We start from the raw sequence: 17,735 nt of genomic DNA on the forward strand, positions 1-17,735 counted from the left end.
GTCTTAAATTATACTCTCCATAACATTTTGTATTCAGTAGTTAAGTTTCCTGACAGTGTTTATTCAGCAGTATAATTTTTTTTATAAGTTTGTTTCAACAGCCTTGCGTACTTTACCTTACAATATAGTTAATATAGTTAAGTCCATATTTCTTCATTTCTGATTTTTAAACTGTTGTCTTCTCTTTGTTCCAGATCCAAGCAGTACCGTCAGCCCACCATCTCCCACACCTCCCTTCTCCTCGCCAGCCGAGAGCCATAACGAGGCCGCTCCCGCAGTGCCACCTATCTCCACCTACCGCACAGAAGCGCCCATGCTGGGCTACATATTTGACATGCACTCTCCCCTCAACAAGCACCACCACCACGACCATCGTTGGGGACCGCACTTCGACGAGGTGGACGTCGGGGCCAATGCGACAAACATTACCGTCCAAGCCGGGAGCACGGCCAACCTCAACTGCCGCATCAGTTTGCTTCAGGATAAAACTGTGAGTACCATGACTGTCAACACTGCTCACTACAACAAAGAATTTGAATCAATTTCAGGTAAACATGACAAGTGTGTAGGTTACTAGCGGGAAGAATATTCCATTTTAAATTTATTTCGTGCATAACCTGAACGTTACTCATTTAATTTAATTTAAAAATCAGTTAAAGAATCTTATTAAATATTTTTGGTTCAGTTGAATAGTGTTATTTTAATGCGTGTTTAAGCATTTGAATGTAAAACATTCTCAATGAAGTCGGGTTATGATATAACATGGGGCAATAATGTTATTTCTTCGATCTCTTACTAAACATTCATGGCACCATGCTTTGTAGATAAGCAAGTTAGTTTATTAAATAATAATTTATGACAATTTGTCGTGACCTACCATCCTGTGAGACGTTCTATTCTATTGGACACCAGGCCGATGGAGTTGGCGTATCACCTGTCCTGCCGAGCGGTATAGTAGGGAGGTAAATGTAGGTGCGAACTCTGTCCCGCAACTCCCGAAATAAAAGATGAATTAGCTTCACTGTCCTTTATTACCCAGGACGACTATGTACACTATATACAAATTCATTTACAGGCTCTGAATAAGTAGGTCTGACGAAAGCTTGCTTCACGAGCCTAACCTACGGCTACGCGCTAAATCCGAATTCTACCCTGCGGCACTTATGTACAATTTCACTGATACGACTGACTGTTCGAAAGAGCCTGGTCGAGAGAGCCCCGCGCCATCTTGGCTTAGGGTTATATCTGCTCTCCTTGAAGCAAAGGTCGGTCCCTTCCCACTACCTTAGGGGTTGGGCCCATGGGCGTTACCTAGCTACTCGCCTGGTTGGTGACGCTCTCAATTACTATTCTGAACTAATTGTCTCAGTAGGTGCTGCCCTCTGGGCACTACTGTCTCTGTCCTACTCCTTGCACTTTTGTTTCCTTGTCTCTACCACATTACAACTGTACTGGCTTTGTGCTCTTTGTCGGCGAGTCGCCTGTTCCTATACCGACTATCAGACTCTGCTTGTCAATACACAAACAAACAAACAAACATCCTCTGTTGTAAACATATTTTCGTAGGCGCGTTTCGCAAGCCCTCTGCCTGACTAATGCTCTCCACTACATGTAACTTCACTGAAAAGCTTCTTCTTCCTTCTAATTATTAAATCTGAATATAATTACCATACAAATGTTCTGACACTTCAAGGTATTACTGGTTATTACTCTGACACTAATTTATTTCCCTTGATATTCTAAGATCAAATATCGGCTGCGGATCCCGGCTGCCGTTCATCTGACAGTCCGCCGGTTCGAAACCTTGGGGAGGTCGGTAAACGACAAATTTTATAACAAGCTCAAGTACAACTGGAGGTTGTTTCGATTCGATTAAGGGTCCATTTGGTGTTTGTCTGATATACTACATGGCAATTATTCGGTGTATAATCCTAATTGAAGGTAAAATCGGAGTTCGATCAAGGAAACGGAATTTTCACGGATCAGTCAAATCAACCAACGGTATTATTCGGAATCAGAAGTAATAATTTTCAGGTTTTTAAAATAATGACAGTTAATATTTTGTGGAACTCAACATATGGAAGTAGGTCTACTTATTTTCGAATGAATTTATAATTATCATCTGTATTGTTTAATTTCTTTTGTTTGTTGATTCTTCAAATCATTAGAGTTCCTTCGACGATTTTATTTTAATTTATAAACCTGAGCCAGTATATTCTTGGATTATATTTCAAGTAGTAGATATCTCCTTTCGAACCCTGTCTATTATTCAACGAAGGGACAAGAAAAGACTCGTAACCCCTTGAGATGTATAGGAACCTTGCAGTGCTATACCGATGCTGCCGATGGACGATAGGATGGCAACCAAAGGGTACAATACAATCAAACAAATAAATAAACAAACATTCACTGTATTTCTAATATTAGTATTAAAATAAGTATGATTAAACACTAAATACATAATTACTAATCCAAGAGATAACATTAGTATGAGTATCATTTTAACTGACTGAGATATCTATTGTATCCGAAAGAGCCGGCCTGCTTTGTGTAATTTGTAATTGATATAAACAATTAATCACGTTATCAGAGGAGATAAATTCATTCGAAGGATAGTTTACGATCATTTGCGTGTGATATGATATCACCAATAGCGTGGATTCATGCAGCTATACGAATAGATATGGAGTCGTTGATACATCTACTTTATCTTAAAAGATCAACGAATTATTTGTAATTATGAATTTATCGTACTAATTAATTACCGTAAAATATAGCTCCGTAGGTGACACGAGTGGACAATTTTCCTGTTATGCAATTGTATCGGGGGAAAACATGAAATATAGTATGGCTTTTAGTGCCGGGATATCCGAGGACGGATTCAGCTCGCCAGGTGCAGGTCTTTCTGTTTGACTCCCATGGGCGATCTGCGCGTCGTGATGAGGATGCAATGATGATGAAGATAGCACATACACCCAGACCCCGAGCCATTGGAATTAACGAATTAAGATTAAAATCCCCGACCTGGCCGGGAATCGAACCCGAGACCCTCTAAACCGAAGGCCAGTACGCTGACCGTTCAGCCAATGAGTCGGACTATCGGGGGGTAGACTAATATAGACACGTAACAGAAACCAGTGTTCTATGTTAGTGAATATTATTTTGTTGAAAAGTGGACAACTGTTTCTACTCAATAAATGAAAGCCTTAAACATTCAGCTGCATAGCACTTTACAAAGTAAGGAAACAAACCCATTGCTTAATTTTAAGGAAACATCTTCCATTTATTATTTATTTATAAACCCAAGTGCAGACATTGGGAATGAAGGATTACGAAGGCCTTCGAACGTACTGTATTACTCTAAAGTAACGTGTTCTGTTTGTAAATCCACTATTTTAGTCTTGAAATTAACTTACCCTAATGTGATGGCCACGTTAAGGCACTAAACTAATAACTGAGTCATAGTGTAAGAACAGTAGGATAGGCCTATATAACTATCACATAGACATCTAGAATAGGAACTTGAAAGATTATATTCCTTTCCTAGAGGCATAAGGTCAACTAATAAGTACAGGATTGATGCGGCATTAGGTTGGAAAGGTAACAACTAACAGTCATGGTTTTGATTACTGTATCTTCCTACCATTTGCCTGCTCAGAAAATGGGAAACCATCGAAAACATCTCCAGGGCTGCGGAGTGACAGCTAAACTGATTACCATGTGTATGGATAAGTTTTTTCCGGGTTTTGTGGTAAGGAAAACACGTAATTCTCAATGGAAATTCATTTTCTTAAATTCAAAATATTGTCCATCGGCTTCTACACACTTTGCCCATTTTCCACGTAATTTATGAATACCATGCCAGAAAACTCCTTGTCCTTTGCGGCAAGGCATTCGTTGAGTCATTCTCCAAATTCCTCGAAATTGCTGAAGCGCTGCTCTGCGAGCGCATGTCCCATTGATGCCAAGAGGTGATAGCCAGATGGCGCCAGGTGGGGGCAGTTCGGCGGATGCGGAAGGATGTCCGATCCAAGCGAATTCAAAGTGCTTTCACTGGTTTTGCTGTGTGAGACGGCGCAATGTCGTGTAACAAATCACTTTGCCCTGTCTACCGGCCCATTCAAGGCGTCTTTCGATCATTGCATGATTGAAATTAATCATTTGTTGGCGATAGCGTTGTGCATTAACGGTTTCGCCGCAATTGCTCGCCTTCGCACTTTTGTGGTCTACCAGAGCGCGAACTCCCTTTCACATTGAAATCACCACATTTAAATTGTCGAAACCATGTCTCACATGTTCTAATCGATGGAGCGTGTTCACCATATGTTTCTATCAGCAAACGACGACTTTCCACAGCCTTTTTCTTTTGATTAAATAAGAAAAGCAATACGTGCCGCAAATGTTCTTTTTCGGGCACAAACGTCGACATGATCACTGAACGATACAACACAGACGCTAGTATTTGGCGGACTCAACTTGTGCGTGTGTATGTTGGTAGGTTAATATCAGACGAACAAACTGACGTATGTGTCAAATTCATACGCTGCGTACTGTTCGCTGGCGCCATCTCTTATTGAAACCGGAAAGGACTTATGCATTCACCTGGTAGACATTTCCTGTATTGATATTCCTTATGCCCTTAATATGTATTCAATATATTTTCATTTTTACTTACGAGGTAACTACATTAAAATATGTCTATTAAAATTAGCCAGGCTGACTGGCACAGACAGTTGAGGCACGGGCCTTCTGACCCCAACTTGGCAGGTTTCGATCCTGGCACAGTCCGGTGGTATTTGACGGTGCTGAAATATGTCAGCCTCGTGTCGTTATATTTACAAGCACGCAAGAGAATTCCTGTGGGGCTAAATTCCGTCACCTCGGCGCCTCCAAAACTTAAAAGTAATTAGTGGGGCGTAAAGCAAATAAGATTAGTATTGTTTCATTACACTTCATGACATTAGGATGAAGGTAGGCATAATATCTTCTAAGACAACACAGGTAGTTGATTATAAGTGTGTGTGCGAGTGTATTCCAGTGGAGGCCTCGCACAGGCCCCTGCCCGGTGAAGGAATTCCATCCTGAGGGAGCATTCAAACAATGCACGCTGGAATGACAGTCATGTTATGTCTCCAAATGCACAACCAAGTGACTGAATCTACATAAAATGACCCAAAGATAAATTTAAATCACACTAAAATCTATGTAATCATTATATACTATGAAGAGAATTGCTCAGGTTGTTGTTGAAGAACTCTTTTGTGTTACATTATATATATTTAGTTTATTAATTATTAATTTCCACAGTTAGTTGGTGTTATATGTATATTCGCGTAGAAAAATGTATGCTTTATCCTTCCAGTGCTTAGTTACAAATCCGAGATGAAAAGAAGGACTACCGTCATGTTCTTCAATTCACTGTTAGCACTTAGACGTCATCTTGTCCTCTCTTCTTATTGCAAGAGCATACGAGTCTAATCATTTATCTGTTTGTCGCTTACAGTGGGTTTCCGCATCTCTCTACTCTCTGTCATTTGCTTCTCTGGCCTCCGAATTAATGCACTAGTTTAATAACTTCATCCCTAGTGTTGATGAAAATAAATGCTCATTTCCCAAAGCTAACTAACCTTTTATTTTCTCCGTCTATTTCATTAATGAATTTATTTATTTATTTATTTATTTATTTATTTATTTATTTATTTATTTATTTATTTATTTATTTATTTATTTATTTATTTAATTATTTATTCGAAATGAAGTATGAAATTAGAAAATGGGAAGTCATTGGCCATATGATTGGCGCTAGAGGAACAATTCCTAAACAGACACTGTACTTAAGGATAAACAAAAACCCGGACACCATTTTCCAGACCATAGGGGACTCTACGTTTAGAAATTCATTGGCGATTGTTAGACACCATTTGTGCTCGGTAACTTTTGTTTTGAAACAAAATCTGAAAGAGACAATCTGCCTGATGATGGCAATTTAAAAATTGAGTTAAGACTCAAGCCCTGTTTAATCCAAATATCGTATAAAATTATTTTTAAAAATTAAGTTTTTGGGGATTTTTCATTCGTGAAATTACCAGCGTTCCGCCCCAGTGTAACAGTGGACTCATCAGTTGGACTGCTACACCGTTCCAAGACGCTGGCGGCTAGTCCGCCGTTGAGACACTAAAACAACTACTACTTTGTTTTTTTTGTAAGTTGCTTTACGTAGCACCGACACAGGTAGGTCTTTTGGCGACGATGGGACAGGGAAGGGCTAGAAGTGGGAGGGAAGCAGCCATGGCCTTAATTAAGGTACAGCCCCAAAATTTGCCTGGTGTGAAAATGGGAAACCACGGAAAACCATTTTCAGGGCTGCCGACGGTGGGGTTCGAACCCACGATCTCCCGAATACTGGATACTCGCCGCACTTAAGCGACTGCAGCTATCGAGCTCGGTCCACTACTACTAAACTGTTTTATTCCTGCCCTGAAGGGGGAGGTGGGCCTCTTAGAAGGTGATGTCGTCTCTCAGGCCAGGAGATTTGTTACGGTGGAGGAGATGTGCCGTGAAGGTGAGAGGATTGGTAGCCGTGGCCAATACCAGGAACTGTCACGGCATTCCCCTTAGTGCAGGAGAATGGAAAACCATAGAAAACCATTCTCAGGACATCCGACGGTGGGGACCAGGCCCTCTCCGCCTCCAGAATGCAGACGCGTAGAGCCTCGGCAGAGCCGCGGCCACCCCACCTCTGCTCGATTGGTCGGTCGGAGTGCAAAGCTGTTGGTCCAGCGGAAGCCCACTCTGGAACCGTCGAACCACTGCAAGCCTTTTAGGTAGGACAATGCACTGTCGGTGCACTTGGGAAAACTTGTGCCTTCACGTGTATAAATGCCTGCCTTTGGCCTTTATATAAAACAGGTTCCTAGAAGGAAACCATAATTTAATTTCATCAATTGCAAATGTTAAGGACATTTTCCTCCTCTGCGAACCATGTGACCTTGCCGTGGTGGGGAGGCTTGCGTGTCCCAATGATGCAGATAGCCGAGCCGCAGGTGCAACCATATCAGATGGGTATCTGTTGAGAGACCAGACTAACGAATGGTTCATCGAAAGGGGGGTAGCAGCATTTCGGTAGTTGCAAGGGCGGCAGTCTAGATGATTGACTGATACGGCCTTGTAATAATACTCAACATGGCTTAGCTGTGTTGATACTGCTACACGGCTGAAATCAACGGGAAACTACAGCCGTAACTAACTCCCGAGGACATGCAGCTCTCTCTGTATGAATGATGTACTGATTATGGCTTCCTCCCGGGTAAAATATTCCGGAGGTAAACTAGTCCCCCATTCGGATCTCCGGGTGGGGACTACACGAGAGGCGGCGATCATCAGGAAGATGGATACTGACATTCTGCGACTCAGAGCGTGAAATGTTAGAAGTTTGAATCGTTGTGGTAGGTTAGAGAATCTGAAAAGGGAGATGGATAGGCTAAAGTTAGATGTAGTTGGCATAAGTGAAGTACGTTGGCAGGAAGAACAAGATTTGTGGTCAGGCGACTACCGAATTATCAACACAAAATCAAACAGACGAAATGCAGGAGTTGGTTTAATAATGAATAAGAAAATAGGACAGCGGGTAAGCTACTACGACCAGCATAGTGAAAGAATTATTGTCGTCAAGATAGACACCAAACCAATGCCCACCACAATAGTGCAGGTCTATATGCCTACTAGTTCAGCGGATGATGAAGAAATCGAAAGAATATATGAGGAGATAGAAGATTTAATACAATATGTAAAAGGTGACGAGAATCTAATTGTGATGGGAGACTGGAATGCAGTGGTAGGCCAAGGAAGAGAAGGTAGTACAGTAGGAGAATTTGGACTGGGACAAAGGAACGAAAGAGGAAGTCGGCTGGTTGAATTCTGCAATGATCATAATTTAGTCCTTGCCAATACTTGGTTCAAACACCACAAACGACGGCTGTATACGTGGACGAGACCTGGAGACACTGGAAGGTATCAAATAGACTTCATTATGATTAGGCAGAGATTCCGAAACCAGGTGTTGGATTGCAAAACTTTCCCAGGAGCAGACGTGGACTCTGACCACAACTTGTTGGTCATGAAATGCCATCTGAATTTGAAGAAATTGAAGAAAGGAAAGAATGCAAAAAGATGGGATCTAGACAAGTTGAAAGAAAAGAGTGTGAGGGATTGTTTCAAGGAACATGTTGCACAAGGACTAAATGAAAAGGCTGAAGGAAAGACTATAGAGGAAGTGTGGAGAGTCATGAAAAATGAAGTCAGTAGGGCTGCTGAAGAAATGTTAGGAAGGAAAAAAAGATCAACTAAGAATCAGTGGCTAACTCAGGAGATACTAGACCTGATTGATGAACGACGAAAATACAAGAATGCTAGAAATGAAGAGGGCAGAAAAGAATACAGGCGATTAAAGAATCAAGTGGATAGAAAGTGCAAGATAGCTAAGGAAGAATGGCTGAAGGAGAAGTGCAACGATGTCGAAGGCTGTATGGTCCTGGGAAAGGTAGATGCTGCATACAGGAAAATCAAGGAAACCTTTGGAGAAAGGAAATCTAGGTGCATGAATATTAAGAGCTCAGATGGAAAACCACTTCTATGGAAAGAAGACAAAGCAGAAAGATGGCAGAAGCATATCCAACAGTTGTATCAAGGTAAAGATGTAGATAATTTGGTTCTGGAACATGAAGAGGCTGTTGATGCTGATGAAATGGGAGACCCAATTTTGAGGTCAGAGTTTGACAGAGCTGTGAGTGACCTAAATAGGAACAAGGCACCTGGAATTGATGACATTCCCTCTGAATTACTGACTGCCTTAGGAGAAACCAGCATGGCAAGGTTATTTCATTTAGTGTGCAAGGTGTATGAGACAGGAGAAGTCCCATCCGATTTTCAGAAGAATGTTGTTATACCTATTCCCAAGAAAGCCGGTGCTGACAGGTGTGAAAACTACCGCACCATTAGTTTAGTATCTCATGCCTGCAAAATTTTAACACGTTTTATTTACAGAAGAATGGAAAAACAAGTTGAAGCTGAGTTGGAAGAAGATCAATTTGGCTTCAGAAGAAATGTAGGAACACGTGAAGCAATCCTGACTTTACGTCTGATCTTAGAGGATCGAATCAAGAAGGACAAGCCCACGTACATGGCATTCGTAGATCTAGAAAAGGCATTCGATAATGTTGATTGGACCAAGCTATTTATGATTCTGAAGATGATGGGGATCAGATACCGAGAACGAAGAATTATCTACAATCTGTATAAAAATCAGTCTGCAGTGATAAGAATCGTGGGCTTTGAAAAATAAGCAGCAATCCAGAAAGGAGTGAGGCAAGGCTGCAGTTTGTCCCCTCTCCTTTTCAATGTTTACATAGAACGGGCAGTAAGGGAAATCAAAGAGAAATTTGGAAAGGGAATCACAGTCCAAGGAGAAGAAATCAAAACCTTGAGATTTGCCGATGATATTGTTATTTTATCTGAGACTGCAGAAGATCTCGAGAAGTACAAGATGAAAATAAATAAGTCCAAAACAAAAGTAATGGAGTGCAGTGGAACGAAGGCAGGTGATGCGGGAAATATTAGATTAGGAAATGAAGTCTTAAAGGAAGTAGATGAATATTGTTACTTGAGTAGTAAAATAACTAACGATGGCAGAAGTAAGGAGGACATAAAATGCAGACTAGCACAAGCAAGGAAGAGCTTTCTTAAGAAAAGAAATTTGCTCACTTCAAACATTGATATCGGAATTAGAAAGATGTTTTTGAAGACGTTCGTGTGGAGCGTGGCATTGTATGGAAGTGAAACATGGACAATAACTGGCTCAGAAAGAAAGAGAATAGAAGCTTTTGAAATGTAGTGTTACAGAAGAATGCTGAAGGTGAGATGGATAGATCGAATCACGAATGAAGAGATACTGAATCGAATTGGTGAGAGGAGATCTATTTGGCTAAATTTGACGAGAAGAAGTGTTAGAATGATAGGACACATCTTAAGACACCCAGGACTTGTTCAGTTGGTTTTTGAAGGAAGTGTAGGGGGTAAGAACGGTAGGGGTAGCCAAGGTATGAATATGACAAGCAGATTAGAGCAGACGTAGGATGCATTAGTTACGTAGAAATGAAAAGGTTAGCACAGGATAGGGTGGCATGGAGAGCTGCATCAAACAAGTCTATGGACTGATGACTCAAACAACAACAAGGACATTTTAGCTTTTCAGGCTTTTTCAATCGTGAAATTACCAGCGTTTCGCCCCAGTGTAGGAGTGGGCTGATCAGTTGGATTGCTACATATTTGCAGTCGATGAAATTAAATTATTATTTCCTTCTAGGAACCTTGTCAACGACCGCAGCCGTGTTGACACATCGGATCCCGTGAGATCTCCGAAGTTAAGCATCATTGGACTCGGTCAAGAAGTGGATGGGTTGCCACGCGCTGTTGGTGGGAGTAAGCGAATGGAGGAGCGTAAGGGAAATGGCCACCCTACCGTACGTATGCTTCTGCTCCGGCACACCTCTGCAGAGGTTCCGACCTGCCTTCTGGCAGAATACACCCTTACCTTCTAGGAACCTTATTTTTGATATGAAGGCCAAAGGCAGTCATTTATACAAGTGGAGGCACAAGCTTCCGCTGGTACACGGTCACTGCATTATCCTACATAACAGGCTTGCAGTGGTGACTCAATGGCCGCCAGTGTCTTGGAAAGGTGCAGCAATTCAACTAATGAGCCCACTACTACACTGGGGTGAGAGGCTGGTTATTTCACGTTTGGAAAAGCCTAAAAAGCTTAAATTTTTAACATTTGCAACTGAAGAAATTTCCTTCTAGGAACCTTATATTTTATTTTTAAAATATTGTTCACATGGACTGATACTGTGTCCGATCTTTTGATACCCTAATAGGGACTGCTATCAGGTGGATGATCTGCCTTATCTCTAGTTTATGAATGGAATATGTGGAGTCAACCAGCACTGTTGGAGATTTAAACCGCAACACTAGGAATACCCACCTAATGGAACCCACAGTGGATGGATGCGTAGAACAGTGTACAACAGTGATGTGATTAGTTGTTCAGCGAAGTGACGCCGCTTACGAAAACGCTGGTAAGGCCGGCCGCAAAATGAGACGCAGGGTGACTCATGTCGAATTCTTCATGGCAGAGTGAGTCACGGCGACAATCGTCGAAAGTTGGATCGCAGTTTCAGTACGCAGTTTTTGACCTATCTGTGTCGGTGCGACATAAAGCAGCTTGCAAAAAAGAAAAAAGAAATACTCATAATTACTTCCTTCTCTCATAGCCCCCCCCCCCCCCCCGTCGTGACCTCGCCACATTATTTCTTACTCGTTTTTCTCACTAAAACGCACTTTTTATGTATGGAAATAAGTTGTTTTCAATTCGTATATCTCAGTTTAGCCATTACAAGTAATTTGTATTTGTCACATGAGTTTATTCTTGGAATTTCTCATTTCAAAACAATTATTTTTGTATTCATCAATAGATAAAATATTTAACTGCAATAAATTGGTATTCTGTTGCTTTATATTGTATATTAATTCTTCCTCAAAATACAGTATATAGTTAAGGTGGTTTAGACAAAAATGCATTTAGTATGATGTTTCAAAAATAATTCCTGTGTCAGTAAAATGGTTTATCGACAATATGAACAACCAAAATCACCGTGAGTCTTGCAGGAAACTGCGGAAGAGAGACTGCGGTCCGCAGGGTCACTACGCGCAGCAACTTCGTCACATCACCCTGCGCCGTAACATCCGCGGGTCCTGTCAGTTCTGTGGTTCGCAGAAACTCACCGTGAGTCACCCTGCGTCACCTCACGGACCTGCGTCTCATCTTGCGGCCGGCCTAAGCGGTATACATTCCGTGCCGCGCAACTTTGGTTCCTAAGGAAGTAACCTAATTATTTCTCCTCCATGACTACTGAATGTAGTGATTTATAGATATTTTCTAATTGTTGGATTGCTTTCTGCATCACCAACCATACCGTGTAGGGATCCTCCTTGTCGACACGACGTCTTGCGGTTGTCTTTCATCCCGCATATTGTCTTTCTGTGGTAATTTCTTTTCGTCACTTGCGAGATTATTATGTATTGTCAACAGTTATGCCACCACATTGTAAAAGTTACTACTGGCCCATTTAAGGGTAAAATTAATTAATAATCTCTTTTTTTTCTGTAGGATTTACACCTATTTTGGTAGAACAGTGACATGTTCGAATAAAGTATCTAATAATATAGTTGGTGTAATTTCATTCGTCATGATCCATTTCGTCTTCATTCGCTTCTCAAGTGAGGCAGTAACACATGCCATAATATAATTTTATCTTACCTCGTCCACGACTCCGTAACAGGAAACTAGACTAAACGTTAGGCATACAACAAAGTATTTGGTGTAAGATGACGAATGGAATTCAATTCCTCTGCAGATTTTTATTGCAATATGTAAGAAACAAGAAATATCTGGATATAGGAAAGAGAAATCACCAGACTTCTGCTGTTTCGTATTATTATTGATTTATGGCATATGTGCATGTAATATTTGCTTGTGTATATTATTACAGCATGGAATCACTACAGTCTGAGAGAATGATAATTATTAATTAATTATTAATTTCTCAGTGAAATTCCGTAGACATAATTTGACTTATTAGTGCTCCTCTACGTTTGCTGGGTTTTCCTAGTGTGGTTAGCTTTAAGATAGAAACAGTCTGCAAACTGAAAATATGTTTCAAAATCTCCCTCCATTACTGCGTATTGAATCAAGAAAGAAAAAAGAAAAAAAAAGAAAGAAAGAAAGAAAGAAAGAAAGAAAGAAAGAAAGAAAAGAAGAAAACAGCACTCAAATAAATTAGAGGCAGAAAAGGACAGATACATGCTTTTTCAAACGAAAATAGCAATAAATCGTATAGTTTCAAATGCCAGAGATAGCGATGATATTCCTCTTCTAATAATAGTACAGGTGCAATACTCCCAATCATCGTGCACATATTTAATGACTGCATACACACAAGGACCTTTCTAACACCGAGGAAAGAGGCTCAAGTAATCTCCCTACCGAATAAATCATGTTTTATCCTACCATATGATTACCGTCGTGTTTCAGTTATTTCAGCGTTGTCCGAAGTCCTTGAAATATTCATTCACCAACAGCTGATGGAATACTTGAACAAACATAATTTTTCTCGATCCTCATCAGTTTGGTTTTAAAAAACGACAGAGTACTGAAATAGCTTTGCTGAAGATTACAGATGACTTACGACAAGTCATGGATCGAAGAGATGTTACAATTCTTACGCTTTCGATACCGTAAATTTAGATATTATTTTGGCAAAATTACAAGCCATGCATTTTTGTCAGATGATCTTCCAATTAAATTCTTATCTCACAAACCGCAGGCAACGTGTTGTCATTAACGAGAGTCAGTGGAGTGTAAGAAAATCTGGAATCCCTCAAGGCAGTGTCCTAGCCCCGGTTCCTTTTAGTTTGTATCTAAATGACATCTCAAAACGGCTTAAATTTTGCAAATAGCATCTTTTTTTTGATTATCTCCAAATATACTATCATTCCTCAGCAGAAAACATCCATGTTGCTATAAAGAAAATGACGATCTCAACACAACAGAGTATACCATCAAAATTGTTCTAATTACCGATCCGAATAAAACGTAAGCAATAATCCTTGGACAAACTAAACTCATAACAACACTCAAGAGCAGCAATATCCCCTACTTATAGCTGAGTGGTGTTAATATTACTTTCTCCAGAGCTGCCGACAGTTGGGTCCGAAACAACTATCTCCCGAATGCAAGCTGACAGCTACGTTACCCAAACCGCTAAGCCACTCGATCAGTAGACTATTTAGGCTATTACACAGATTGTAGGTAATCATTCTTTATCGGGTTCTAATCCCGATCACCTTCTTAATAATAAACAGCGGGGTCCAATAAATATCATCAAATTCCTTTTCTATATCTGTGAATGCCATATACATAGGTTTGTCCTTTCTAATTCAATTGTTTCACGTGTTCGTACATTCTTATGAAGCCAAACTAACCTTGACCCAACTCAACTTAAACTTGACTTTGAATTCTTCTGTAAATGATACTTGTTAAAATTTTGCAAGCGTGAGATACTAAACCTACTTCTTGGAAACAGGTATGAAGACATTCTGTCTAATGACGTATGGCACTTCTCCTGTATCATACATCTTACACACTAAATGAAATAACGTCGCCATGCTGATTTCTGCTAAGGAAGTTAGTACATCTGAGGCTGAGCCATTAATTCCATGTGCCTTGTTCCTGGTTGAGTCTCTCAAAGCTCCCACGAATTCTGGCCTCAAAATTGAGTCTCGCATTTCATCAGCCTCAACAGCGTCATCATGTCCCAGAAACTTATCATGTACCTTTTTCCCTTGATACAATTGTTGGGTAAGTTCCCACCGCCCTTCTGCGCTGTATTTTTTCCTAGAACTGGTGTTCCATCTGAGCCCTTAATATCCTTTTCTCCAAAGGTTCCCTTGAATTTTCTGCGTGCAGATTCTACCATTCCTACAACCATACAAACTTCGACATTCTTTCACATCTCGTTCGGCCATTCTTCCTTAGCTGTCCTAAACGTTCTCTCTACTGCATTCTTTAATCGCTTGTATTCCTTGTGACCTCATCATTTCTTGTAACACACAATACACCATAATACCAACCACCACGGGAACATACAATAGTTAATATTTTCTTCCCCATAGATTTGGCGTCAAGATAGGCATCCGGACGTAAAAGATGGCCACGTACGCATGTGCAACACAGTCTGCACCCGCTAATTCTCCAAGGTGTGCGTGTGGGGGGGGGGGGAGAGGTCTAAGAAGAATAAGATGCAGAATAAGACAATAATTAATTCGAGAATAGATTCAAGGTGCTCGTACACTTCCCTGCATATGTCGTACAGTATACACCTTCCCATGGTTTAAGGGGATATTCCACCAAGAATATCATAGAATCACTTCATTGTAAACCACAGGCTAATTCGAGGCAGGTTCCGAGCAAGAATTATCGGGGTGACTATCGAGAAATACGTTCTTCGATTTTGTGCACTCTATCACGCATTCAGCATTCACTATCCGGACACTCGTAGTTATTCCTTGAAAGAACTCTAGTCAATAATTCTAGTTGTAGAGTTTTTGTTTCATGCAACCAAACAAGATTAAGAGAGCAATTCACAACACTCACCTTCTTGCCAATATGCAAGAGGCTAAGCGTGAAAATTAAACATTTTCTAACTAAATACTATACGGGGTTTCGCACAATTTTACAAATATTCCTCATTGCGAAGGTGTTCAGAAACAACTGAGAATGCCATCCAAATCTAGTACGACAACCATCCATAATTAAATGATCGTCGAACCCGTTTAAATTTACGATCATTCGTCTAGTTAAGTGAAGGTACACGATTAAATAAGAAACTCTTGTCTACTGTGATGGTAATAACTTCGAATCCGACAGATATCAAGGAAGGACTATCTCGCATTAAGTTAATAATATACGTTCCCATCACTTTGTATTAATTAACATAGTATATAGATAATCAAGCATAGTTCATTATTCATATGATTTTCCCAAGTTATGGATCTTCCTTCTTCTTTCTTAATCCCTTTACCCTCCAGGATTGGTTTATCTCGCGGAATCCGCGTGGGATCCTATCTCTACCACCTCAAGGGCTGTGTCTTGGAACGTGAGACTTTGGGTCGGTTGGATATAACTCGAAAAGAGTACCAGTACCTCGCCCAGGCTGCCACATCTACCATGCTGAACAGGGGCCTTGTTGGGGTATTGAAAGATTGGAAGGGACGGGCAAGGAAAAGGAAAGAAAGCGGACGTGGACTGAAGTTAGGTACCCTCCCGGCATTTGTCTGGAGGGGAAGTGGGATGATGGTTCAGGAGGGAATCTTCGAAGTCCTTCTGCTCAGTTGACCTTCCGAGGCTGAGTGGACCCGGTTCCAGGTCTTGTACCACGTTTCGAATTTCGTGGAAAAGCCGGGAATCGGACCCGGGTCTCTGGGGATGGCAGCTAATCACACTGACCATTACACCACAGAGGCGGTTCCAAGTAAAAGGTAATTTACAAAATAACCTGAGGCGGATATTTGAATTTCTCATTCGTCAAAATCTACATTACATAACGTGCGGAATCAAGGCAATTTATGTAACGCTTCTATGTAATAACCACTCAGTCGTCTGCATTTTGCATTCCATGAGTTCACCCTTTTATAAAATCTATCCAGCCTTATTAATCTGAGATTTCTCTCGGAACGCGTGGAGCCTGGCCATTCAATAAAGTCTGCCAAGTTTCTGTGCCCGGTCGATAAGCCACGCTTCCCCAGCAATATCTCAGTTCCTCACAACAATGATGTCACTGCCTGGACAAGTGTGTAATGTGAGCTGACAGCAACATTACACCACTTTCCGAAGTGTTTAAAACATTAGTTATACGCGAACGCATGCGTTAAAGTGGAACAATTCTCCAACGATTATCAGGGCTTTTGTAGTTGAGTGTGTGATAAATGCACAACATAGAACATAATACAAATTATGAGAAGAAATATGATGTTTAAGAAACAATGGAAGTGACCGTGGCTTTAATTAATTAAGGTGCGGTTCAAAGATTTGCTTGGTGCGAAAATGGTGACACCACGGAAAAGTGTATTCATTGTAGCCGTGAGTAGGGTTCGAACACCCTATCTTCTGAATGCCAGCTGACAGCTATGCAACTCAAAATGCGTGGCCACTCACTCGGTTCCTATAGTTTCTTATCGTAACTCCACGAGGAGTTGATCACGTGCAGTTTATACAAACTGTAAATGTATACAAAAGCTAGCTGCCGTACCTGTCCTTGTCGGGTTAGTATTTGTGCAATTGGAGAAACGTGTCTTCATATACTTCTCAAGAGTAATGTCACACAGCGGAGATGCGTAGCAGTAGAAGAAACAGAAAATTGCCTCAGTGAAGAGCATAGGGTATCCGGGTCCATGGCTAAATGGTTAGCGTCCTGGCCTCCGGTTCATGGTGTCCCGTGGTTGATTCACTGTCGGGTCGTGGATTTTAATCTTAACTGGTAAATTCCACTAGTTAGGAGACAGAGTGTTTCTGTGTGTCTTCTATATATTAGAATAGTGTTTCTCATTTCATCTTTCAATTACAATCATTGGGTAATTACAAATGTAAAAGTCAATGCAAGTATAGGCTGGCTGAATGGCATAACAATCGAACAAGACAAGTAATAGCGTATGTGGGGTTCAGGTTTTTTTATGTTAGTCTGTCTGTTTGTCTGTCTGTATATTTGTTTGTTAGAACAGGGCGGGAAAATGGATTGCGAGATTTTTATGGAACTTGGTACCGTATTTAAGTTTACGATAAGAGTTAATGGGACATTGAAAATTGTTTGTTCGAAAAAATCTACAACGAGCTGATTTAGGGGGGGGGGCTTCAAACATAAAACTGGATGTATCTCTCTTAAGATGGATTGCTCATGAGCAAATTGAGGTAATATGATTTTAAAACTGGTAGTTTGTAACTATTTTCCGATGCAGTGAAAAATGAGGTAAACATCAGTTCTGGTTGTGCGAATGTTTAATTCCAAGGGCCGAAAGCTAATTCTTTGGAGAGATGGTATGAAGATCATACACGCAAAGTTATAGAA

The 17,735-nt window shown here is 40.7% G+C and overlaps 1 protein-coding gene across 1 annotated transcript in view; it reads left to right on the top strand.

Annotated features, from left to right (window-relative positions):
* LOC136860967 (uncharacterized) overlaps positions 1 to 17,735 on the top strand; it is a 701,781-nt gene that overhangs the window by 63,691 nt on the left and 620,355 nt on the right. The window contains exon 2 of the mRNA XM_068226024.1: positions 195 to 490. Within this exon, the coding sequence (XP_068082125.1) occupies positions 195 to 490 (296 nt within the window). The remainder of the gene's footprint in view (positions 1 to 194; positions 491 to 17,735) is intronic.

This window comes from Anabrus simplex, chromosome 1 (assembly GCF_040414725.1).
Source record: "Anabrus simplex isolate iqAnaSimp1 chromosome 1, ASM4041472v1, whole genome shotgun sequence".
NCBI lineage: Eukaryota > Metazoa > Arthropoda > Insecta > Orthoptera > Tettigoniidae > Anabrus > Anabrus simplex.